At 55.5% G+C, this 24,261-nt stretch overlaps 4 protein-coding genes across 7 annotated transcripts in view; 2 read left to right on the forward strand and 2 right to left on the reverse strand.

Annotated features, from left to right (window-relative positions):
* NSD1 (nuclear receptor binding SET domain protein 1) overlaps nt 1-17,370 on the forward strand; it is a 66,107-nt gene extending 48,737 nt beyond the window's left edge. For 2 of the 3 annotated variants that reach the window (XM_075509642.1, XM_075509643.1), the window contains exons 20-23: nt 94-235; nt 687-793; nt 4,055-4,259; nt 8,305-17,370. In XM_075509642.1, coding sequence (XP_075365757.1) covers nt 94-235; nt 687-793; nt 4,055-4,259; nt 8,305-10,637 — 2,787 coding nt within the window. In that variant the 3' untranslated portion in view covers nt 10,638-17,370. The remainder of the gene's footprint in view (nt 1-93; nt 236-686; nt 794-4,054; nt 4,260-8,304) is intronic. The other variant, XM_075509640.1, reaches the window with a different exon arrangement.
* Nucleotides 17,371-17,498: 128 nt separating this feature from the next.
* Nucleotides 17,499-20,280, reverse strand: RAB24 (RAB24, member RAS oncogene family). Its single transcript, XM_075509644.1, has 8 exons — nt 20,095-20,280; nt 19,739-19,807; nt 19,547-19,625; nt 19,331-19,398; nt 19,116-19,215; nt 18,645-18,695; nt 18,478-18,540; nt 17,499-17,959 (listed from the first exon to the last, which is right to left on the reverse strand). The coding sequence occupies exons 1-8, from the start codon at nt 20,209-20,211 to the stop codon at nt 17,895-17,897; spliced, it is 612 nt and encodes a 203-aa protein (XP_075365759.1). The 5' UTR covers nt 20,212-20,280; the 3' UTR covers nt 17,499-17,894.
* Nucleotides 20,281-20,341: 61 nt separating this feature from the next.
* On the forward strand, nt 20,342-22,556 carry PRELID1 (PRELI domain containing 1). Its single transcript, XM_075509826.1, has 5 exons — nt 20,342-20,542; nt 20,938-21,163; nt 21,241-21,354; nt 21,634-21,712; nt 22,162-22,556. Exons 1-5 carry the CDS (start codon nt 20,451-20,453, stop codon nt 22,296-22,298), a joined length of 648 nt encoding a protein of 215 aa, XP_075365941.1. The 5' UTR covers nt 20,342-20,450; the 3' UTR covers nt 22,299-22,556.
* Nucleotides 22,557-22,639: 83 nt separating this feature from the next.
* Nucleotides 22,640-24,067, reverse strand: MXD3 (MAX dimerization protein 3). 2 transcript variants are annotated; one of them, XM_075509828.1, is made up of 5 exons: nt 23,859-24,067; nt 23,749-23,778; nt 23,508-23,622; nt 23,221-23,386; nt 22,640-23,145 (listed from the first exon to the last, which is right to left on the reverse strand). In XM_075509828.1, the coding sequence occupies exons 1-5, from the start codon at nt 24,065-24,067 to the stop codon at nt 23,036-23,038; spliced, it is 630 nt and encodes a 209-aa protein (XP_075365943.1). In that variant the 3' UTR covers nt 22,640-23,035. The 2 variants fall into 2 exon arrangements, with proteins under 2 accessions (XP_075365943.1, XP_075365944.1); XM_075509829.1 differs by lacking the exon at nt 23,749-23,778 and having other exon boundaries at nt 23,859-24,032.
* Between the last annotated feature and the right edge of the window lie 194 nt (nt 24,068-24,261).

Raw genomic sequence — 24,261 nt, forward strand, 5'->3', positions numbered from 1 at the left:
AATGACTTGAGTGGGAAATGACAGTTTATTAAATGTGGTTTTCTGTTGTGTTTTTTTTTTTGGGTTTGGGTTTTTTTTTTTTTTCAATTCCAGGATCGAATCATTGATGCTGGGCCAAAGGGCAATTACGCTCGATTCATGAACCATTGCTGCCAGCCAAACTGTGAGACTCAGAAATGGTGTGTGAATGGCGATACTCGGGTTGGGCTCTTCGCAATTGTAAATATCAAAGCTGGTAAGGAACCCCACTCTGTCAGTACCTGCAGTTAAAAGTGTGGGAGTGTTTCTGTAAGGAAAGGGGAGGGTTTGTAGCTCCCTGGGAAGATATTTAATTTTTGTTTTCACATAGGCAGTCATGAGACTTAACACCAGCACTGGCATACTGAAACACATCCATGGTGTAAATGGAGGTTCATAGTTCTAATTTACAGGCTCAAGAAATGGAACCAAGCATGCTACAGTGTGGGGTTGAATGCCCTTTTTGGCTGTAGTATGTGGTAGGAGTGTGGGTTTGCGCTGAATTTTCAATCCACAGATCTATGGGGAGATTTAATAGTTGGTATCCTTGTGTAGGTGTGACAGTCATTTGTGTCATTATATTTCAAAAGTGCTTTTACTTCAGCAGTAAGATGTTCTGCCCCATAGTTCATTACAACTTGCTTGGTTTTGATCTGCTTTTGTGCCAGGGACTGAGCTGACTTTCAACTACAATCTGGAGTGTTTGGGAAATGGAAAGACCGTTTGTAAATGTGGTGCCCCAAATTGCAGTGGCTTCCTAGGAGTACGGCCAAAGGTATGATGCCTCCTTTAAGCTTTTGTTCTTCCAAATCACCTCTTTGCATAGATGTGTATCATTTGTTGCAGAGATCTCAGGAAGGGCAATCCGGTTTCAGTGTGGCCATGAAAACACTACTTGAAATGAGTTGAATATCCAAGTTTTTATTTTGAGACCACAGATCTTAGACTTGAATTATTGCTATAAATAATGACATTAAATTGTATTTTACAACAAAAGAGTAAATGAAAGATTTTTTTTTTTTTTAATTTTCTGCTTATTATCATGGCAATTTCCATTGCACTAGAGGAGCAAAGGACAGGCATGGGAATGACTTCCATCTGATAACCAAGAAACCACAGCTCAGACCATTTCCTAAAGTAAAGGCCTGAGTAAACTGTGAGCATGTATGAAAGGCCCACAAACTCGCATTCCTTCAGACTGGAGTTGCTTTAGGGCCAGAAGGCTTCAGCATCACCATCTTTGCCACAATAAGAAAGTTCCTGTTTCTTTCCTTCTTTTAGTTAAGCGACCGAAGTTTAGACATCAGACAGGAATAAGAAATTTGCCATATCTGTAGCAGAAAAATCACTAGCTTTTAGAACTCACCGACTTTTGAGAGCTTTGTTTTGTAACTGTAAAGTTGCAGTAACAGGAATTGATTTCAATTACCTCCTTGTGTGAGCCGGTTCTCACTGGGAAAAGGAAATAACAGGAGCGGTTGGCCAAGTTCCCAGCTGTCACCAGCTAAATCTATGTCTCAGCTGTTGGTTTGTTTCAAGAGCTTCACCAAATCAGTCTGTAATCCCTCTGCTCTGACATGTGGATACTGGCGGCTTGCTTACCCACAGTTAAGGGTTAAAAGCTCCAGCAGCGTAGTTGTTAAACCCTGTCAATATATAGGGAAGGTTTTGTGAATTCTCCAGAGAGCTTAGTTCTGCAGAAAAATTAACTTACGATTAAAAAAAAATTGATGTCTTCAGAAGTTGACAGATGAGGTGAATTACACATCTGATGTATTTAGTTCTTTTTTGGGTTGCGATTTAAAGTTCAATTGATTTTGTGCTGCTCCTGTGTTATACATGGCTTGACTGTCATTTTTGCCATGAAATTGCAGGTTGCATGATGGAAATCAGAGAAAGGTGCCCTTTAGTTGGCATTAATGTTCCATTGTGATGCCTGAGGCGACTCATTCCATCTTGATGAGATGGGCTAAGAAACAATACCGAAGAAAACAGTACCTTGGGGGTTTTTTTCTTTTTTTTTTTTTTTTTTAATTCATCCACAATAGATGCATTTTTAAGCTTCCTGAAGATACAGCAAGACGAAACTTCACTGATTATACTCAAGTTCACTCTTAAAAGTGACCTTTCTAACTGGGAGTGTGGAAGAACGCATGGGAATCTATTGTACTGCAGTGAGCAAGTGGGAGTTGCTTAGTCCAGCTGTTAGACCTTGCTTAGACATTCAAATTAGCTGTGAAAGGTTTTTCTTGTTCTCTTTGTAATTTGCTGAGGTACTAGGCGCTGAGAATAGGTGGAATAGTTTAGTGGAGTGATTTCACTGCCTGCATTTTCAATGATAAGAAAGGCCTGACTTGTCCCCATTGTCAATGGGAATGAAGGTATGAAAACAGAAATACCCACATGTGAAGGAGAAGGAAACAATCAAGAGATGTAACTCCCTCATGGCAGGACAGCTGGATAACCACCACTGCTGAATTGTGAAATTGTAGGTCTGGAGACAAAGGTTTTTAAATGTTTCGGTGGTTTTGTTCTTAATCTTGATAGGAGAGTGATGAAAATAGTGCCCAATATTTATGCAGAATAAAGGATGCAAAAATCGCCTCGTAGGCATCGTCTCGGCACACAGAGATATTCTGTGTGGAGAACACATGTTTGTACACGAAGATACGTGGAAAATGGCATAAAATTTAGCTCATGTCTGTTTAGATAAACTAAACTTATAGTGCTTTGATAAGGTCACTGACTGGGGACAGGTAGCATCATCTTTGTGGAGTTGAGTGTTCGGTACAGTGTTTGGTACAATTTGGTACAAACACAATTGAGTGTTTGGCTTAGCCTGGAGAGGATCCGTGCTAGGGGGTTAGGAGTGGTCTGAGGATCTAGCTGGAATGGGGGGGCAGCGTTTGAGGAAGCCTTAGGGCAGAGAAGAGAGCACTTAAGTCATTTAGGTGCCAATTTTGGGACCAGTTGTGGTTATTTCATTACTGCCTGTAACACAGCTGTTGGAAGCATGGTAATTTAACTGTACTGATTACACAAAAGATGTCAGGTGTCGCCAGTGTGAGAGAGGGAGAGGATGGGGCAGTTGCAAAGGAATAACTGAGTATAACTGGGAATAGGCCAGACTTCAGAGATTCAGTATGCCAGAGTACACACCTGGAGGGTAACAGCAGAAACAAATCTGCCATGAGAAGGTCACCGATGAGCAGTCATGGTGGAGAAGGAGCTGTTGTGCAGTTCAGCTGCCGCAGGACTGAGCTGCTGTGGTGACACAGCTGTGGAAGAGGCAAATGCGGGTGGTGCTTTGGGAGGGATTTCCCAATCTTTTGGAGAAGTGTTGACGTCATTGTACACGGCCTATGAGGCATCATCTGAAGCAGCACGTGTAATTCTGTAACTTGTGTTTGGGAGAAATAAACTCAAAAAGGGCAGAGAAAAACCATTAGGAAAACCGAGGGTGCAGACTGTGAAAGTGTTTGGTTTGTGAGAAGGAGAGTGTGTTCCAGTGGTTACTTTAGGGAGAGAGAAAAACTTCTGCCGGAAAAGAGCAGCACTGACAATGAGAACAAATAGGTCTAAACTGATCACAGATAAATTCAGACTGAAAATGGAGAGAGGAGTGAGGAACGTCAAAAAGTGCAGGAAGGCCTGGGAAAGACTCCTCAAGTCATGGGTGCAAGGAGACCTGACTGCTTTGACTGACAACCTGAAGAGTCTGTGAGAGGTGGCACAAGCTCAGTGACACCAGGCAGCCCCTGGCTCCTCATTCTGCTGTTGGTAATTGTATATATCCCATGTTTAACCAGGCTTTGGTGCTGGGCTTCCAGGCTCTTTCAAAAAAAAAAGAGAACTATTTGCTGTAGTAAATTGGTTGCCAAATATTAAGAAGCACTGTAGAGATGCTACATACGTTTCAGGTATGGCTGGCAGTGGGATTTTTATTTGCAGGGTTTGCAGTTATCTCCACTGTAGCAGGAAGGGAACAGATGGAAGGGGCAGAGACCTGCATTAACTGATGTCGTCTCACCCGCAGAGCCAACCCAGCCTCACCGAGGAAAAGTCCAAGAAGCTAAAGAGACGGCCACAGATGAAGCGCAGGTCACAGGCGGAGGTGATGAAGGAGCGAGAGGACGAGTGTTTCAGCTGTGGGGACGGAGGGCAGCTAGTTTCTTGTAAGAAGCCAGGCTGCCCCAAGGTGTACCATGCGGACTGCCTCAACCTGACCAAGAGACCTGCAGGTCAGTGCTCTGCATGGCTGGGCTCCGCTTGGGTCACAGCGTTGGCTCAAGGTGTCCCAGGCACTGCTCATCACCTTGCACTCACTTCACAGCATCTTAACATTTAGAGAAATCTTTCTCACTTGAACAGACTTTGTGGCCCACACGGCACAACCCTGGTTTGCACCCCACTGTGACCGCAAAAAGATGAATTAATTGCTGAAGGGGGAGCTGGTCCTTGCCTAAGAAATGGTGTTTGTGAGCTGACCCAATCCTTGGGGCCTGGCGGAGGACAGTCCCAACAATAGTTGAGGTATTGGTTCCTCAGATTGGCCATTTTCCCAAAGTTGGAGACAATTGAGTGAGTTGAATGGTGAGGAAAAGCACTGATGGAAAATAGAGGTTAGAGAACAGTGTGTTCAATGTCTGAATAGCCAGAAATTCGAATAACCTGAATAGGCAGAAATTTGAAATAAAAAGAAAAAATATTCAAAAAGTACTTCTAGTTGGGTGCAGAGAAAGAAATAGTCTCCCTGTATGAGTGATAAAACAGCTTCGAGTTCATTAGTAGCTCAGGGGGTGTAAAGTAACATCTATTAGAGGGAAAGATTTAAGTTGCATTTAAAAGTCATAAGGGGGCTGGTTGAGGGGAGTGTTTTCTCTGTTTCAATTTGTCTTGGTTACTAAAGGAGTTCCGGGGACCTTTAATGAGTGTTCAGGTTTAACCAGTGCTCAGAAAGGGAAAAAGTCTGACCTGAGTCTTGGTAGGCCAGTTAGCCCGATGTCTGCCAGGCCAGGAGGATGGAAAAGGTGATACGGGATCAAATGCCTAAAGAATTAAATGGTAAGAATATAAACAATACTAGATGACAATTTTTTAGGTAGGATAACTCATCAAACCTAATTTAGGGGGTTTTGCTAAGATAATAAATTTGGTTAATAACAGCAACTGCATAGAAGTAATTTGTTTAGGGGGCTGTAAATCTTTTGATTTAATACTGTAAGCATTGTCATAATTAGAAATTCTCTATGCAGCTCTGTACAGTATTTTCTGAACACATCAGAGGCAGGCTAAGAAGCATGGAACCAAGCGGTCTCTGAAAGTAACTTCCAGGAGAGCCACTGTGACAGAGCGTTTCTGTCAGCGCTCCACAGGGAGCCAGAACTGGGCATTCAGCACCTCTAGCTGTAATTTGGCAGAAGGTGTAGAAGGGCTAGTAGCATATTTTGTAGATGACAGAAATTATGTGTGTGCATGTGTTAAGTTTTGGGGAGAATAGGGCATTTATACAGAAGAGGTTGGATTGCTCATTGAACAAACGCTGTAACAGAGCAATGTGAAAGCCAATGGGAACCACAGGTCATTCCTATGGAAACATCATTCAGGGTGAGGGAGTCCTGAACATCACCTTTCTATCCATTTTTGTGTGCTAAGACAGGGTGCTGTAGCATCCTGATAGGTTTTCCCATGCTTTGAAGTCTCCCATAAAGGAGAATCCAGCATTTAGCTTGTTCCCCTGCTTTCCATTTGAAAAGTTTCCCCTAACAGTCTGTCTTGAAAAAAACAAAAGATTGCCCTCTCTCCCGTACCCATTTTTTCACACACTGGGAGACTCTTATCCCCTTAGTCCTTTTCCAGCTTAAACAAACACAGCCTCTCCTTGCAGCTCTTATTTTCTAAAATTATTATTCTTGGTCTACTCTGGACTGTGTCCCACCTGCCTACATGTTTTTTAAACTGTGGTAATGAGTATTTTAACAGTATTGCAGCTGAGGCCTTGCTAACACTGACAGAACAGAGTAATTATATTTTGTGTTTTACATAAAATATCTCAGGAAATGAGATTTGACTTGTTTTTTTTAAAAAACTTTTTTATTTATGTGATTGGCCCTATCATCCTTGAGTCCTCTTGTCTTGATCCTTTTCACATATTTATTTTATTTCTTCCTCCTGCAGTCATGCACTGGTCTTTATTTAATTGCACTTTGTTGGCACAAGAGCATCTGTCCAGTTTAAATTCTGAGCCTGTCTAACCACATATTTTCAGTTCCTCACAGCCTTGTTATCTACCCGTTTCTGTAAGTGTATCTGTTGTTCTGCTTCTAGAAATTCAAATGAAAATACAGACTAAAATAGGCTCCTGAAGGATGTCATTGGAAATGCCCCCTCAGTTTGCCAGAAGACCATTAATAGCAGTTTTCTGAGGATGTTTTTCAGCCAGTTGTAGCCATTTTACCATTTTACACGTAGGTTGTTATTTTCATAGCACGTTCCTTAGAGTATCATACAGGACATGAAAGGTTCAGCACTTTTTACTTCAAATGTTTCTTCTGCCATGGGCATTGCTGTCGACTAATTGGAATTTCCTGCTTGTTTGCATGTTACTAATTGCATGATCTTACTTCCGAGAGCTCCTCTGCTCCGGGCTGTCTCTGGAGAGACTGCTTATTCATTAGGCCTTTTATCCTGTCGAAGACCATTGAGTGGTTTGATAGGATTTATCCTTTCTGCAACATACTGGCAGGTTTTGACTTATTTTATTTTTCCATCCTTACAAATGACCTCTTATAGTAATAGTCCCAGAGTCTTTGCAGTTGCCAAAGTGAGTGTTGAATGTGGCTCTCTGGGTTGCTGATAGTGCGGAGGGAGCAGCGACAGCCTGTGCTGCAGCACCGCGAGCCTGAAAGAGAGAAAACCACGTGCAGTGTTAAACATCCACGCTCTGAAAAGGATGCTGAAAATTTGGAGAAGATGCAGAAAAGCAGTGTGTATATTTTGAGACCGGAACAGAAGCCTTGGACTGGCTTCAAAGGAGGGGAAAACATGCTACACGGTTTTTTTTCAACCCCAGGGGAAAAGCAGCGTGAGAGAGGGGAGTGGAGAGCTGATGTTGCACAAATGCATGGAGAAATGCCCACAGCTGCTCAGTGCCATGCTGCAGTCATGCTTTCTTCCAGCCTCCCTGGAAAAGAGCTGGTAGCCAAAGCCACAGATGTGTGGGCTTGGTTCAGGGAGGCTGGGAAGTGCTCTGGCCCAGCTGGTGTCCATGGCTGCCCTCCATCATGGCTTGCGCTCTGAGCACAGGCTGGCCTGTGCGAGGGCTGCTCTGCAGGGAGCTGCTCTTCACAGCGAGGCAAGGGAGCAAGGGTGCCCATGGGGTTATTGGGTGTTGGGGAGCATGGAGGCAGGAGGCGTATTTGGAATTGCAGCCATGCTGGTCCTATGGTGAGAGGTCAGGAACTCAGCATCGTGTATCCTGGGTGCAAATGATCTCACTGTTCCTTTTGTCCATGAACTGGTGAGAAGCGTTTGGTAGAGACGGTGGCAGCCTTGGCTGGGGGAGCAAGGGGCTGAACCAGTGAGGTCATCTACAAGTGAAAAAGCAGCAATCTCTGAGGTGTGATGTTGGGTTTTTTCCCTCCGTGATGATGTTGATACTGATGGTGAATAGATTCAGCGTGGACATGGAGCTCCTCAGGGAGCAGCTTGGCTTTGTGTTAAGCAGTATTTTTATCATGGCCATACACAGAGGTTAAGGAAGATGCCTTTGGGTACAGAGACAATAGAAAATTACTCCCTTGTGATCACTGCCCTCTCACTTCTTCTTTCTGATAAACAGGAAGGGAGGTTGTTGGCCCAGAATTAACTTAGATGAGCCTGACGCATCTACTTAAAAAGTCCGTTGGGTGTATTATACACAGATACCACTGTTGTTGTCTGTGGAAATCGGAGCCACAGAGATGTGCAAGCTGGGGGTGTCTGCTCTTGTCTAGGCGCCCGTATTGGTTAGTGTTGTGCTGGAGCCAGACGGGCTTTTGGTCTGACCTGGCGTGGCTTGTGTTTGTCATGATTATCGTTGCCCTTGTTACTTCCAAGGATGCAGGTTCCTGTTAACTGCCCATTGAGCCTGGGAGCTATGGCAGAAACTGAGGAGGACATGTAGAATTGTATGGGAGTATTACAGGGGTGTTCCCCCTCTCCCTTGAACTCCCTTTGCAGCAGGTCTTGTCTCTTTCCCTTGTACCACTCCTAAGGTATGTCTTTTCTCCTGTGTCTGTGCTGCAGGAAAATGGGAGTGCCCGTGGCATCAGTGTGATATGTGTGGTAAGGAAGCAGCTTCCTTCTGCGAGATGTGCCCCAGGTCTTTCTGCAAGCAGCACCGGGAAGGCATGCTCTTCATCTCCAAGCTGGATGGACGTTTGTGCTGCACAGAGCATGATCCCTGTGGGCCTAACCCTCTAGAGCCAGGAGAAATTCGTGAGTATGTACCTCCCATAGGAGCCCTGGCTAACGGTGAGGACACCCAGCCACCGGAGCAGCCACCTGCAGACACAGACCTGAGCGTTCAGCCTCTGGACAGCCTACCTCAGTCTGTGGCCCTCAGACTGCAGTCACCAGAAAAGCCCCCCGCTACCCTAGCGCTGAGGCTGCCGCCGTCAGACAAGCCCCCCACCACCCTAGCCCTGAGGTTGCAGCCATCAAACAAGCCCCCCACCACCCTGGCCCTCAGGCTGCCTCCACCAGACAAACCGCCCGCCACCCTGGCGCTGAGACTGCCACCGTCAAATAAACCCCCCACCACCTTGTCACTGAGGCTGAAGCCATCCAACAAACCCCCCACCACCCTCTCGCTCCGGCTGCAGCCTTCAGATAAACCTCCCACCACCCTGTCGCTCCGCCTGCAGCCGTCGGACAGGCCCCAGGCTGCCCTGTCCCTAAGGCTGCAGTCAGAGAAGCAACCCATCATCGTAGCGCTGAGGCCTCAGCAGCCCGACAAACCTCCCAGCAATGCGGTGCTGTGGCCACTGGACGAGTCCTCCAGTGATGCCTCACAGCCTCATCTGCCAAGCAAATCTCCTCCGGGAACTCCACAGTCGTCGGACGAGTCGCTTGTTACTGCTGATGCCCTGCAGCTCCAGCTGTCGGACGAGCCTCCTGATGCCCCCGGGGTTTTGGGGTTGTTGGACAAGTCTCTCATTGACACCAGGACCCAGCAGCCTGAGCTGCTGGATGAATTCCCAACAAAACGCCTGCATCCTCAACTGTCGGACAGACTTCTCTCCACAGCAGGGACCCTGCGGTCCCAGCTGGTGGATGAGCCACCTGCGGCCGATCAGCTTCAGCCGTTGGACAAAGCTTCTGCTCAGAGTCCGCAGCCTCAGCCTGTGGAAAAGGCTCCCAGCTATGTGGTGCCGCAGGTCCCAGCATCGGAGATGGCTGCCGGTCCTGGGGTGCTGTGGCCTCTGTCCATTGAAAAAGTCCCCGGCTCCCCGGTCTCACGGATCCTGCCCATGGAGAAGGCTCCTGGATCGGCTGTGCCACGGCCCCCACCTCCGGAGAAGGCTTCCTTCTCCGGGGCAGGGCGGGTCCCAGCCACGGAGAAGGCTCCCAGCTTTGGGGCGCCCCGTCCCCTGCCTCTGGAGAAAGCTCCTGCCTTGGGGATGCCACGGATCCTGCCCACAGAGAAGGCTCCTAGCTTAGGGGTGTCACGGCCCCTGCCTCCGGAGAAGGCTCCTGGCTCCCGGTCACCGCACATCCTGCCCATGGAGAAGGCTCTCGGCTCGGGAGCCCTGCGGATCCCGCTCACGCAGAAGGCGCTCACCCCTGGGGTGCTGCGTCCCCTGCCTCTGGAGAAGGCTGCCGACTCCGGGGCCCTGCGGGTCCTGCCTCCGGAGAAGGCTCTTGGCTCCGGGGTGGCCCGGTCTCAGCTCTTGGAGAGGCCACTCACTCTTACAGCCCCGTGGCCTCAGACGTCGGACAAGCTGGCTGCTGCTGTGGCTCCTCGGCCTCAAGCCCTGGACAAGCCTCCGGCTGCATCGGCTCCGAGGCTGTTGCTGTCAGAGAAGGCACTGCGGCCCGTTGACCAGAATGCACAGCCGAAGGAGAGAGGAGCCCCGGCCATGGAGCTGAGTCCCCAGCAGAAAGAGAGGACCATGTTAGCTGGCGAACAAATCTCTTGGTCTGCTGGGAAGGTGGTGACGCATGTCGGACAGGTACCTTGGCCTATGGAGAAACTACAGACGCATGAGCAAACCCACTGGCCCACTGCAAAAGCCCTGGCACCTGCAGAGCAGTCTCCCCGGACAGCAGAGAAACTACCAGAGCCGACCCTTCAGCCCGGCTGGGACGTGGCCTCAGCCCCTGCAGAGCAAATCCCTTGGACATCAGAGAGATTGCGTGCGTTTGAGCAGACCCCTCGGCCGGCCAGGGAAGCGCCGGTGCCCCCGGAGCAGATGCAGTGGCTTGTCACAAACATTCAGACAATTGACCAGATTTCTTGGCTTAGCGGAAAAGCACAGACTCCTCGGGGGCAGGACCCTTTGCCCGAACAAAACACAGCGCTAGCCCGTAACCAGGATTCTGTCTGTCGTGAGTTGGCCGACTCAGAGCCAAAGTGAGGTTGGTGAATATGGGAGGCAGGTTTCAGTCTTTTAATGTTTAGGGAGGGGGATCTTTGGTTTTTTTTTTTTATTCACTTCCCTGAGTCCAGCCCCTAACCCATGCACATCCCATCCATATTCTCTCGTGACATGAGCAAGGACATTCACTTAAGTCTGAGTGTGGCCCAGCCGAAGGGGGAGAGCTTCCGTGACCTTTTCCTCTTCCTTTTACAAATGGTAAAGCTGAAATAAAGCATCCACTCTGGGTAAAAATCTCCAATTCCACTGAAACGGTCACATTACTGATCCAGCATGTTCAAGCTCCAGGTCTGATTCGTAGGCAGGTTCCCAGGTACAGCTAGGGGCCTCGCTCTTGTTACTGTATTTAGAGGAAGCAGATCACTCAGGCTGCCCTGGATTGGAGATGATTCAGGGATCAGGCGGTGAGCAGTCAGGTGTACTCCCTTGCCGGACTCTGTGGAAGCAGGGAGAGGGTTTATCTGTCGTTTGCCCGGGTCTCTGTCCCTGCAGGGTGTTGCTTTGCGAGGTTTGTCCGTACATTCACTGGGACATGCTGTGTGTGTGGTTCACTGAAGGACAGGTATCGTCTCCAGCCGAGCTGGGAGAGGAGCCCGCTGCACTCAGTGCAGTTTTCTCCAGCAATAGACAATGTCCATTCAGGCTCCTTTGTACAAAGCTGCGACTGGCCAGGCCCGAGAAACGGGGAATCTGAAGGAGGTCAGGGAAAAGAGAGATCTTGGAAGAAGCTATCTGGCAGTTTTTTCATTCTTGTGTCTTAATCCTTTAGCACAGGACACGCGGAGTGTTTCCTTAACTTGAAAACATTGTGACCTATAAAGCAGCAATAGCAGAGTAGGGCAGAGTGGGTTTCCCCAAGGTGCTGAGCACCGCCCTGGCAGGGTGGTGGTGCTCCCTTTCAAATTTCCATCCAGTCTCTTCTTGACTTCTGTTGTCACCATGAGCCAGCAGACTGAGCGGTCTTTTTTCCCCTTGCCTCAGACATGTTCAGGACGTGTTCGCATCACACCTGGTCTTCCCAGCAGCGGGACGCACTGCCGAGCTGCAAGTGAAGCCTGTACTGTTCGCTACACAGCGTGGAGGCAAGGGTGCTGTAGCTGTATCGGGACACATCTCGACACCTTCCCCTTGGTTAGCTTCTGGCTTAACTCTTCTACAACCAAAGGAGACTTGAATTAACTGGACTGTGTTGGTGTGCGTGTGTGTGTGTGCGCGCGTGTGTGTCCCTCCAACTGAATAGTAGTTCTCACACTGGAACACAGTGGGCTCCAGCAGCTGGCTGGCTTTCTTTTTTCCTCTTCTCCCTTTTCCAGTTAAGGAGGTGTTTAGTACCTGGTGGTCGTCAGGCTGGTGTTCAGACTAGGCCTGCTGAAAGCCGTTTACTCAAGCGTTGAGGCAGAAGTGCGCTTGGCCGTGGTACTCGAGGGGCAAGCGGTAGAGTCCCAGGGGCCTGCGGAGTGGCATCTTGCGACCACCGCCACCCTCGCAGGCAGGAGGAGGACAGGCGTCCCTGGGCGGCGCTGCCCAGGCTGGATGGGGTCGGTATCCTGCCAAGGAAGCGCTGCTGACCAGCACACTCTCCCACTCTCACAACACATTACCTCTGGTTTGCCTGAGCTCCGCTGATCCGGGTGCTGCAGCCTCGGATCTCCGTGCCCGCCACCAGACCCTTGCACAGCTCCAGTGTATCCTTCTCCTTCCAGGCAGATCCACAGGTCCCTCCCTGGAAAAGGAGCGTTCAGCTCCAGGCTGACCCTCTCCCTCCGACGTGGGAGTGGGTCCTTGTTCCCACCTGGCTTGCAAGTGCCTGCTGCTCCCAGAGCAGACGGTCATGAGCTTTGCAGTTTTCTATGAAGGGAGGCAGACACTTGTACCGAGACTAATCCCGATCCATTCTCCTTTCCTGATGTACACACCCCAAGACAACGTCCTGCTGTAAAGGCTGGGTGTGCTGGGCACGAGGGGACGTTACCAGTGCTATGGTGCATCTCTTCTCTAGTCCGAATCATTTCAGATCCTTTGTAGAATAGCTAGCGACTTCGAAAAGCTTTATGGCTTATGGAAACTTACTGTTTAATGTTGTTTTTTTCCGGGAAGACTGGCAGGTCAGTTCCTGCTTGCTGCTGAAACTGGGGAAATGCAAGCAGCTTGTGTTTCTGCGTGTGACTCCTGCACAAAGGGAATCAGGACAACTCCTCAGAGCCATTGAGAGAGAAGATAATCTAAGGGCATTCATTAACTTTTTTAAACAAAATAAAAAATGGTAATGAGGTTCAGTATATTAAGTATTTATCATGTGTGAGAAGGAAAATAAATCTTGAATTTACATTTATAGGCCTTCCCATGAGCTGGACTTAGTCATGTAGATTGTGTAAGTAGGGTTACCTCCATGCCAGCCGCCCAGCCAGCTACAGCTGTAACCAGAAAGGTATCTGCACTGCTCTGTCCACCTCCGCTTTGCATTGTCACGTGTTAACTAGTTACTTGTTTCATGAAAAATAAACTGTGAATATTTTTGGTGCAGGCTTTTTTAAATCTGTAAAATGGAGAAGTTCTCAATGAATTCTCGTAAGTGCAGGTTTGAAAAAATCACTTCTATAAATTGTGTGCTCACGTAGTAAGGTGAGGTTCATGGCAGCAGCAGCCTTTCACACAGCAGGCTCTTGCCCAAAAGCTTGTTTTGAACAGTGAATGGATTGAACCGTTGCATGGCATTTCAAACCCACAGCCTTATTCCTTGCATCTGACCATACCCCACCTCTCTTCTTGTCTCCCTTCATGCCTTTTCCATGAGGATCCAAGTTCCTGGCTTCCTACCTTCCAGCTACGTGCTGGAAAGTTGACTTCAGTAAAGTTGGTGTTTGGAAATGTCATTGAAGGAGGAAGCCAGCATGCTGCTCTTCCCTCCTTGCCCTCGTTGGGCCCCTGGGCCATGCTCTGTCAGATCAGGAGGGCTTTCCAGGTGTACGCGGGGCTGGCAGAGGGACTAGTGGTGCTGTTGGGAACGGCTGTCTGTGCTGGGTCACCTCAGCACGATGGGCAAGGCCTGACCAGGTGTGGAGATGGGTCCCAGCAGCCCTCCCCTGCCCAGCCTGCCTTCATCGGCTGTGAGCATGGGCTGGGAAAGAGCTCTGGGCAACACAACCCTCACAAAAGAAACGTGGGCTTCTTCAGCACTTGAGGTGGCTCTGGCTGTTGGTGACAGCTGGTAGCACTGCCTTGGAGGAGGAGAGGGAGATGTCTGCACCAAAGTAGTTGGGTTCATTTTCTACAGTTCATTGCTGCCTTTAGAGTTCAGCCACTTTGAGTCACTGCGGGTTTTTTTAACATAGAGGAAAGCGGCAGATAACACATAACCCGTGGCAGGCCCCTCCTGCAGGAGAGAGACTGCTGCAGCTCTGCTCTGGCCTCCCCAAGCCCTTGCGCTGGGCTGGAGCTGGCCAAGGAGCTCGGCCAGCTTGCTGCGGCTGCGTGGCCAAGGCCACAGGGCTTCTTTGCTGCATTGGAGGGATTCGGTCAGCTGGCCACTAACAGTCTTGGGTTGGGCATAATTGCGCCCAAGGTGGGGGAGGGGTGGCTCTTGTGTTGATCCGCTGTCATGGAGAGTTGTAGAAGCAGAATTAAGGGTAATTGTTTTTGCTCAGAGCTGTGCCCCTTTCCTTGCCATTCCGGGGAGGCTCACGGGAACTTCCCAGGCTCGTGGATCCATTCCCACTTGGAGGAATGGCTCCCCCTTCCCAGTTCTGACGGGGCTGAAAGATTTGCTCCCATACAGATGCTTTGCCGACCACCATGCTTGCTGTCAGGATGGCCTGGCTGCCTGGGCTGGGGTCACCGGCTGTGGCCTCTGTCCCACAGCAAGACCCTCTTCAGTAGCGCGTTTCCACAGCAGGCAGGAGAGTCCCACTTGACCTTTGGTGATGGAGGAGCTCTGGTGAGGGGTAACGGCGTGGTCAGGGACTCAACATGGGCAAGATCTGCCTGCCCAAGCCGGGGAGGAGGGTTGCAGAGGAGGAGCCACCGCAGGGCCTGTGGGACGTGCGGGCAGGAGAGGAGCGGGCGCTGGCCACTGTCCTGTGTGGCTCGTCCCGTCTGCACCAGCTCACTGGGCTGGTCCCCGCTGTCAGCCAGGGCTCTGGTGAATCTAGCAGAAGAGCGACCACTGTAAGGGATAATCCCCTGCTGCACATCTTCAGATACTAACTAGCTCGTGGTAGCTTGCTTTATTGCTGTTCTCGAGTTAAAACTTTTCCTATTTAACAAAAAAAACCCCACAAGAACCAGGTTCACTTCAATGCACAAAGTACCCAGGTGATACTGTGGGAGCATGCGTTATAATCCAGGGTTAAACCCCCCACAGGCACAGGCTTCGCTTCGAAGGCGTGGCTGTAGTTAAAATTCAGGAGATGAGAGAGGTGGTTGAATCTGAAGGACAGTAACATACTAAGGTGAGACGATGCAGACTGAGGGTGCTAGAAGAGCTTCCGCCCAGTTTCACAGAAAAAAAGGAAGAAAAAGAAAGAAAAAGCAGCCCTAACCCTGATGCATCTCGGCAGCGGTTTAACCTGAGTGGGCCGTGGATGTGCGCTGCTCCTACCTGAACACCGCAGCCAGCATTGCGACAGGGCAGGGGGAGGGAGTTCGAGAAACCTCAGACCTTCAACACCTTCCATTTATTTTTAATTTCAACCGTAACTTCTGATTTTGCTTGCTGTTTGGAATAACCGTAATTGTAACCTGCTTGTAATGTGCTTTGCCCTAAATTACTGATGAGGCTTTCAGCCTTTGCCAGCCAGTGAGTGTTAAAGCAAAGTGGCAAACCGTGCAGCTACTCTGATAGTACGGGGGGGAGGGGGGGGGAGGCCGGCGAGGGCTCGCACCATGTTTGATCGCCCAGGCTTTGTCCGCATTAATTACTCCCCTGTGATAGTGATAACGCCAGTGGCAACATTTGCAGCCGAGGCTGTGCCTCTTGCAGCAGCACGGCCGGGCTGATGGGTGCTCGGGGCTCCCAGGGCCTGGGAGATGGGATGCTGGAGCTTGGGGACCGCTCCGCCGCTTGCCTGGCTTCAGCGGGAGTCTCGCCTGCGGGGTGGCAGTGCCCTGGCTTAGCAGGAGGTGGGAAAAGGCAAGATTCTGCTCCGGGTCCTCCAAAACGACCTAAGCCAAGTCTGGTGCAGGGGGACAGCATGCGTGGGCTTGGGCTAGAGAAGTGGCGGTGATGGACAGTCCCTACAGCACTGAATCTACCTCCTAGGGAAATCTGAGAAATGGGTGTTGCTATGTCCTATTTCAAGGTAAAGTTTTAATCAGTTTGCCCTTGGCAAAGCACTTGGGCTATTGTGGTGCTATTGTAAACCGTTTGGCAGCTTAGCACAGTAGGGCTGAACTCACGGCTCCTAGCCCGCGGGCTGGAGGTTTCTTTGCCAGCTGAATCCCATCCCCTGATAGCTGGGGCTGGGCTTTGGCACGTGTGACAGAAACAGGACGAGGCGTGACTCGGTTCCTTCAATTTATGATGGTTTTGAGACTCAAACCAGCGTGCCAGTGGGCCCCGTGGGCGTAGGGAGCGAGTGGAGCCACGTGAAGCAAGGCAGGCGTCCGCTAACTGCATGTTCTTTGTGTCCGTTTGGTACTGAGCTGGTTTCAGTTTTTGTTTGGTTTTTGTTTTGTTTTGTTTTTTTTTTTCCTGATGTTTCCGAGTTGTTGACTTCAAGGAACTGGGTTTTGTGTATTTTTTTAGACACTGGGAACTTGTTAAAAGGAAAAGCAGCAGCACCGGGAGGCTTAAGGTGGAGCATGGCTGGAGCTGAGGGCGGCCCTGGCCAGTGCGGGTGGGAAGAGGTCAGATGTGTCGGCAGCGGCTGGTGCGGGCAGGCAGGGAGCAGCTCTCCCTGCAACGGGCAGGAGAAGCCTTTCGGCAGTGGCACTCCTGGCCCTGCTTAACCGCATGTGCCATGTTTACCACCCCGCCAGCCTGCTCACCTCCAAGACACCGGAATGTGTCCGATACTGTGCCTGGCTTTGAATGTCCCCTGCCCTTCCAGTGCTATGTGCTCTTGGATGGGGTCCTAGCTGCCAGCTAGGCTGGGGGTCCCAGGGAGGGTGGCCCTGGCTGCCCGCTCCCCCTTCCTTGCTGCCCGGGGAGGAGGGACACGGGGAACCACCCGTGGCAGCGGCATAAGTTGCGCTGAAGCAGTGAGCGGGAGGTTTGTTCAGAGAGGGGGAAGCCTTGGTGTGAGCAGCCCTGTGCTGCGTTCCTCCCGCACCGAGGCCTGCTGCCCGCGGGGTGGTGGCAGCAGAGGGGTCTCCTGCAGGCTCTGCTGGAGGGAAACATGGCGGGAGTCGGGGTGCCCGGCTGAGGCAGGGGGCCAGCCAGAGCTGCAGGTGGTGGCCAGGGCGAGCACTGTGTAGGGACACGTGGGTATTCAGCCCTGGCTGGGACTCGTCTTGTCAGTTCTACACGGGGATGCCAGAGCGGGTGAGAGAAACCTACATATTTCCAGCATGTATATTATTTTTAGAAGAGGGAGAGGGGAGAGTCTTGGACCATTGATTACTTTCATTTTGCTCCCCTTAGACTGTTGGCTGTGTATGTGAAACTTATAATGAAAAGAGGGTTGCCCTGCCCAGGTGCTCCCAGAACATGTACTGTAATTCTTTGTATATAGAAGAAAAATTACTGTAAAGTAAAGTTTAACTTTACTCTCGATGTCCTCTTGTGGTTTGTCTTGCCGAGCGGAGGGGCGCAGGGGGAGCCCGGCTGTGCCCATACACCCGGGGCAGGGAGGGGAGAGCCCCAACAGCCTCGCGCGGCAGCGGCGCAGGCAGAGGGACAGCTCAGACCACAATGAGTTTTATTTACATTGTACACCCCGAGAGAAGACGCTTAAATAAATCTGCAAAGAATCAGGCAACATCTCCGAGAGAATAAGTTAACGGCCACCGCTGGGCCACAGCAGCAACTCGGGGAAGCAGCTCCTGCAAACACCGGGTGGCAGGGAGAGGGTCCCCAGGGGTGACAGCCTGCAGCTCCTGGTGCCGCAGGAGGCTCCCAGCACCGCACAGCAACCCCCTGCCACTCCGCGTGCCGGGAGGAGAGCAGTCCGCAGGGCTGTGCACCGCTGCCATGTCACAGACGGGCCCGTACAGCTAAAACACAGCAGGTAAAAAACCGGAGTCCGGCGTGCGCCGGCTGCCTGGCCGGCAGCAGCGGTTCCCTTTTGGCAGGAGGTCTCAGTGGTGGCAGCAGCTGTAGAAGTAGGCACCGCTCCTCTGGCCCAGGTCAACACCCTTCTCCTCTGGAAGAGAGCAGGGTGGCAGGCTGCCGGCACGTCCACACTTCCATGCCACGTGGAGCCCAAAAACTGCTGGTGCCAGAACTGGGTCCCGGCGGGTCCCTCGGGGAGGGGTTTGGTGTCCCCGCGGCGAAGCGGCAGGGCTCATGGCCACGGCACGGCCCAGAGCTGGAGGCATAGCCGGGCTGAGCACGCCTGGACAGGCCTGGTGCAGAGCTGAAAGCTGGTCCCGCAGCCGGGCAAGGCTCCTGGCTGCCCGTTTGCCAAAGGCCACCTGCAGCCCGGTCGGGGTGGATGTGCCAAGCTGAGCCTGGCCTCAGCAGGCACAGGGATGCCACAACGGGGCCCAAGCTCTGCAGGACAACCCCTGGCACGGACCCACAGCGGCCCCAGGGAGGGTGGGGGCGAGGAAGGGCCCTGCCAGGCCCCACAGCACTCGTCCTCCGCACCCTCCCCAGGGGCATGTGCACTCCCCGGCATGGGAGAGGGTGCCTGGGGAGGGACGGATCCTGCTCGCTCACCTGTCATCACCTGGAAGGCAGTGAAGTGGACGTAGTCCTCGGCCACCTTCTGGAACAGCTCATCTGGGGGGAGAGCGGGCAGGGTGGGTGCGGGCAGCCCCACCACCAGGCAGAGCCCCGGACCCTGCTCGGGCACGGGCACAGCCGGCAGCGAGGGGGCTACTCACCCACGCTCTGGCCCGTCTTACTGGAGGTCTCGAAGAGCTCTGCCTTGATCTCTGAAATGAGGGCCCTGGTTAGTGGCTGCAGGACGTGTCCCCATGTGCTCGGCTCCCTCCGGAGTCACCCTTCGGGCACGGCTGCCGACAGCGAGCTGGCGGGGGCCCAGGGCAGGGCTCCGCGCTCCCGTCCCCTCGGCCCAGCTGGCCGCATGCCTGCCCCCATGTCAGGACATGCCGTGCCTGGGGAGGTCCCTGGCAGAGCCGGGGCCTCACCGCACAGGGAGCCCTGGTGCCTGGAGTGACTGGATCTGCTGCGGATCCAGGGCAAGGGCAGAGCCCCTTGCGTCTCCCAGGCACACGCAGATGCAGCAGCTCCATCCCCCCTCGCCCCCCACCCACTGGGTGCTGCGGGAGCCTGGGAAGGGCCAGCACTGCCCGGCCGCGAGCATCCTGGCCCCGTGCGGTGCCCAGCCGTACCGTCGGCGTAGTCCTGCACGTCGTGGAAGTCGACCCCCCGCTTCCTCCTGTCCTCCTCCAGCAGGTCGCTCTTGGTGCCGCACAGGTAGATCCGGCAGCCCTGCGGCAGGCAGAGGGCCGGGAGAGACGTGCCCGCGGGCCCGGCACCGCCACCGGCTCCCCTTCCCCTCCGGCGGGGCTCCGCAGCCCCCCAGGCCCCCCCAGCCCGGCCGTACCTCCTCGCAGTTCTGCAGCTCATTCACCCAGAACTTGGCTCGCTGGAAGCTGCTGCTGTCGGTGAGATCTAGGGGAGAGGGGTCAGGGTTTGCCTCCTCCCTCGTGCGCCCACCCGCCGCCGCCGCAGCGCCCGACCCACCGGTGCTGGCACCACCCCAGCCCGGGACCGTCACAGCCGCCGGCTCCTTCCTCTTCCCACGGTGCCGTGCCCTTACCGTAGCAGACGACGGCAGCCCGCGCCCCGCGGTAGTAGATGCGGCTCATGGCCTCGTAGCGCTCCGAGCCGGCCGTGTCCTGGGGGCGACGGGGAAGCGCTCAGCAGGTGGGGGGGCCTCGGGGGTCCCTGTGCCAGGGTCCGGCTGGGGATGGCACCGGGGTGCTGGCACAGCCCTCGCCCCCGCACTTACCCAGATCCCCAGGGTCACCGTCTGGTCCCCCACGGACATCACCTTGGCCACGAAGGCGGCGCCGATCGTCTGGAAGAACAGCAGGAGGAGCGGTGGGGACCGGCCCGGGGACGCGGGGGGCACCTGGCCTGGGAACAGAGCGGGGGGGGAGCCGGCCCGGGGACACGGGGGAACCCACCCGGGGCCGTGGGAGGCACCGTCCCGGGGACTCGGTGGGGAAACGAGGGGACCCACCCGGGGACGCGAGGGGGACGCGGGGACGTGGCGGAACCAGCCCCCGGACGCACGGAGGAGACCACCCACGGGCGCGGGGGGGCCGTCCGACGGCGGGGCGGGTGCCCGGTGCGGTCACTCACGTTCTGGTAGGGCCCGGGCCGGAAGCGGCGGTGGGCGCAGCGCTCCACCAGGCTGCTCTTGCCCACGCCCTCCTGCCCCAGCAGCACCACCTTGGCGTCCACCCGCCGCCCGCTCATCCTCGCGCCGCCGCCGCCGCGGGGCGGGGCCGCAACCGGGCGGGGCGGTGCCGGCGCGGCGGAAGCGCGCGGCGGAAGCGCGCGGCGGGGCGGGGGAAGGGGGCGGGGCCAGCGGCGGAAGTGCGCAAGGCGAGGCGGACGTGCGCGGCGCGGCGGGGCGGGCGGAGGCCGCATGGCGGCCGCCCAGCAGGCGCGGGCCGGAGCGGGCGCGGCGGCGCGGGCCTGAGCGGCGGCGGCCCATGGGGAAGTACTGCGCCAGCCTGGGCGTCCTCAAGGGGCCCTGGGACCAGGTCTTCGCCGCCTTCTGGCAGCGCTACCCCAACCCCTACAGGTGCGCCGGGGCCCGGCCCCCCGCCTCAGGGCTCCCCCCGCGGCCCTCCCCTACCCCCAGAGAGGGCCCTCCCCGGGGCCTGCCGCGGCCCTCTGCCTCGGCCCTCTGCCTCCGACAAGGGGTCCCTCGGCGTCCGCGTCCTCCGCCCCCGTCCCCCGCCGCCCCCGTCCCCCGCCGCATGGTGCCCCCCCCCCCAGCCCTTTCCCCACAGGGACGGGGCCCTCTGCTCGCCCCCCACCAGAGCCTTCCGGGAGGGGTGCTCCGCACCAGCCGTTCCCCCTCTCCCTTAATACCACAGCCCTCTTCCCCGCGCCGCAGTGCCTGACGGTTCCCAGCCCCGGGGAGCTGTTGGCCGGGAGCAGGGTCCGATATTTTCTTCCCCCTCCCCATTTTAGCAAACATGTCCTGACCGAAGACATTGTGCACCGGGAGGTGACAGCGGACCACAAGCTGCTCTCCCGGCGGCTCCTGACCAAGACCAACCGGATGCCCCGCTGGGCGGAGCGCTTCTTCCCGGCCAACGTCGCCCACTCCGTCTACATCCTGGAGGACTCTATCGTGGACCCCAAGAACCGAACCATGACCACGTTCACCTGGAACATCAACCACGCACGTCTCATGGTAGGTGCCCGTGGGCGGGTGCGCAGCCGTGTGGCAGGTGCCGGGCAGCGCCCACAGCCAGGTTGTGCCTCGTGCAGGTGGTGGAGGAGCGCTGCGTGTACCAGGTGAACCCCGAGAACAGCAACTGGACCGAGGTTAAGCGGGAAGCCTGGGTCTCTTCCAGCCTGTTTGGTGTCTCGCGGGCTGTCCAGGTGAGCACTGCTAACTGCTCAAGCAGCACTGTGTACCCCCTCTTTGGAGAGGCCTTAAAGCTGCTGCTCCCCAATGCTCTACCCCTCCCCTGTGCTGGTTTTCCTACCCTTTCTCTTCGTTCCCCCCATCCTCTTGAGCTCTTGGGGCACTCGGAACCATCGCTGCTGTTGGGCATGAGCCCACCAGATGTTTGGGACTGGTCAAGCTGGGACAAAGCCCCAGGGGCTGTGTGTGACCAGGGAGGTGGGCTTCCACCTTCACTGACTCTTCCCTTGCAGGAATTTGGTCTGGCCAGGTTCAAAAGCAACGTGACCAAGAGCACTAAGGGATTCGAATATGTGCTAGCAAGAATGCAAGGTGAGCACCCGAGGGCAGGCTAGGGCTGACCGGGACGGGTCTCTTGGAGTTACAGCTCACACTGGGAACACTCCAGTCCACGGGCAGGTCGTGGCTTGAACTAATCTGTGAAATCCTTGTCCTTTGCCTTTGCCCCCATGTCTTGGCACAGCCAGCTCTTCCTGAGCAGAGCAGCCAGGCAGCACTCACAAGGCCAGGCAGGGGTGGAGTGCAGGCGGGAGGGGAATGTAACATGGCAGCAGTCACATGCCTGCGGTTCCCCTTTGCAATGTATGCGCCCTGACGCACGCAGGTCAGGAGCGCCAGGCTCAGCTTCCCCCTGCGTGGGGAAATCGCCTCCATCCCGAGGTGATGGGGCCAGGGCTGGTCTAGCTTGCATCAGCTGGCACTCCTGTGCCGGGGCAGGGCGGGGGCCCGCTGGGGCTGGGTTAACAGCTTCCATGTTATAGGAGAAGCTCCGTCCAAAACACTGGTGGAGACAGCCAAGGAAGCGACTGAGAAAGCCAAGGAGACAGCTCTGGCTGCTACGGAGAAAGCCAAGGACTTGGCGAGCAAGGCAGCCACCAAGAAGAAGCAGTACGTGTGAGGGGCCGGGCACAGGCGGGCGCTGGCTGCACCAGAACAGATAGGAGCCTCCTTAGATTTTATATTTTTAAACAAACTGTACAAGTCTGACAATCAGCTGCTGTTAGACCCTTTCTGAGATGTAATTATCATTAAAAAAAGTCTACTCCCACCTCTGATTTGGCCGGGGCTGGCCTGGCTAGAGCAGAACCCAGCACTGCCCTCCGCTCCAGGGGTCCAGCCCGCTGCCGGGGGTCTGGGCTTGCAGGCAAGACACAGGCAGAGGTTTCACCAAGTGCCTTTACTAGAATAGTGTCGGGTATGTACAAGGGAGGGGGGCGGCTGCGGGAGCGTGAAGGCAGGCTGCTTAATGTACTCGTTTCCCCTTCCTGACTCCAGGGGCAGCAGGGCCCTTCTGTAGCTGTGTCTGCTGGGGGCGGCACTGCCCCACACCCCTGTCAGGCAGCCTCCGGCCTGCCCAGGGACGCACGGGGCGAGGCAGGAGGGTGTCCCCATGACAGCCAAGCCCTCTTCCAGCGCCTCTTGCAGCGCACAGCAGGTGCCACAGTGTTGTGCCAGCCCCGTGCGCCCAGCGCCGTGGCCGGTGCTGCCTGGCACCAGGGGGGCCAAGCCAGGCTCTTGCCCCCACCCATGGCCCCTTACCAAGGCAGCCGTGATGAAGCCGGCAGAGGCTGCATTTCCAGCAGTGGCAGGCAGGGAGGAGGCAGGCAGGTAGCGTAGGGAAGGCAGCAGGCGCTGTCAGGACGCAGGGCCGTGGGAGCTGGAGTAGCTGTGGTCCCTCCCGGTGCCGAAGCCAGGCAGCAGGTCCCCGCCAAATACCACGCCATCCACCTCTATCTCCACATCCTCTGGGCACCGGGGGGAGGCCGGGTCAGGCCCCTGTGGCCTCCCCTTCCCTGCCCATGCTCCCTCTCCTCACTCACCTCCCTCAGAGGGCTCCGAGAGCTGGGATGAGTCTAAGCTGTCAGCCCGAGCCCGCTCCCCACCGGCAAGCGAGAGCAGCCATTCCAGCCGCTGCCGCAGGCTCCGCTGACGGTTACGCAGCCGGTCCTTGGCCCTCCGTGCCCTCAGCTCCTGCTCCTCCAGCCTCTGCGGGGATCCGGTGAGCTGTGAGTGGGGTCCCGAGCTGGGCGGCCCTGTCACGTTTAGGGCCCTCTGGCTGGGGCCCCGTCCGGGGGGTCCTGGGCGGCACTAGGGCCACCCCCCTCACCTGGATGTGAAGCCGGGCACGGTGCAGGAGGCTCAGCGTGGTGGGACGGGCCGGCCCCACGCCCACCGGCACCTGCTGCTTCAGCCGCTCCAGGCAGCACCGGAGCTGGGCTCTCCTGCGGCCGGGCGAGGGGAGACGGGGACGACACGGTGGTCAGCCCCGGGGGCGCGGGCACGGCCACCCCCGGCCCCAGCCGCTTCCGCTTCTCCCCCCCCCCCCCCCCCCCCCCCCCCCCCCGTACCTGTGCTTCTCCAGCGCGTTGTGCACCGACCTGCGGGAGAGCACCCGGTGATCAGGACCGGCGCTACCGGCCGCCCCCCTCCGCCCGCCCAGCCCAGCCCCGCCGCTCACCTGACGCTGCCCACGGCCCGGCGGGACCGCGCAGGGCAGAGCGAGGCGTAGCCGTGCTCGGCCTCGGCCAGGCCCGGCGGGTACCGGGGACCGGCCGCCCCGCGCTCCCGCCGCTCCAGGAACTCGGCCGCCTGCAGCAGCACCTGGATGCTGGTGGCCGCCGGCTCCATGGCGGCGGGCGGGCGCGGCGGGGCGAGCCGCGCGCTCATTGGCTGCTGGGCGCCCCGCGGCGCTGACGTCGGCGCGGCGGGGAAACAAATTCGGGCGGGAAAGCGCGTGCTTCAAATTTGAATCGGCGGGAGGGGCGGGGCGGGACACGCCCCCCGGCGCTGGGACACGCCCCCGAGGGGTGCTCCCGCGGCCGTGCCCGTGCACGCCCGCGCTGCGGCGTGTCGGTGCGTGT

The sequence above is a fragment of the Mycteria americana genome, chromosome 8 (assembly GCF_035582795.1).
Source record: "Mycteria americana isolate JAX WOST 10 ecotype Jacksonville Zoo and Gardens chromosome 8, USCA_MyAme_1.0, whole genome shotgun sequence".
NCBI lineage: Eukaryota > Metazoa > Chordata > Aves > Ciconiiformes > Ciconiidae > Mycteria > Mycteria americana.

Coding starts and splice junctions, on each gene's coding strand:
- RAB24 (XM_075509644.1), bottom strand. CDS start 20,211: ATGAGCGGGCGGCGGGTGGACGCCAAGGTGGTGCTGCTGGGGCAGGAG. Junction 19,399..19,546: donor GGCTGCCGTCGTCTGCTACG/GTAAGGGCACGG, acceptor CCTCTCCCCTAG/ATCTCACCGACAGCAGCAGC. Junction 17,960..18,477: donor TGCCTTCCAGGTGATGACAG/GTGAGCGAGCAG, acceptor GCTCTCTTCCAG/AGGAGAAGGGTGTTGACCTG.
- PRELID1 (XM_075509826.1), top strand. CDS start 20,451: ATGGGGAAGTACTGCGCCAGCCTGGGCGTCCTCAAGGGGCCCTGGGAC. Junction 20,543..20,937: donor CGCTACCCCAACCCCTACAG/GTGCGCCGGGGC, acceptor TCCCCATTTTAG/CAAACATGTCCTGACCGAAG. Junction 21,355..21,633: donor GTGTCTCGCGGGCTGTCCAG/GTGAGCACTGCT, acceptor CTTCCCTTGCAG/GAATTTGGTCTGGCCAGGTT.
- MXD3 (XM_075509828.1), bottom strand. CDS start 24,067: ATGAGCGCGCGGCTCGCCCCGCCGCGCCCGCCCGCCGCCATGGAGCCG. Junction 23,779..23,858: donor CGGGCCGTGGGCAGCGTCAG/GTGAGCGGCGGG, acceptor GCTCTCCCGCAG/GTCGGTGCACAACGCGCTGG. Junction 23,146..23,220: donor CTCGGAGCCCTCTGAGGGAG/GTGAGTGAGGAG, acceptor CCCGGTGCCCAG/AGGATGTGGAGATAGAGGTG.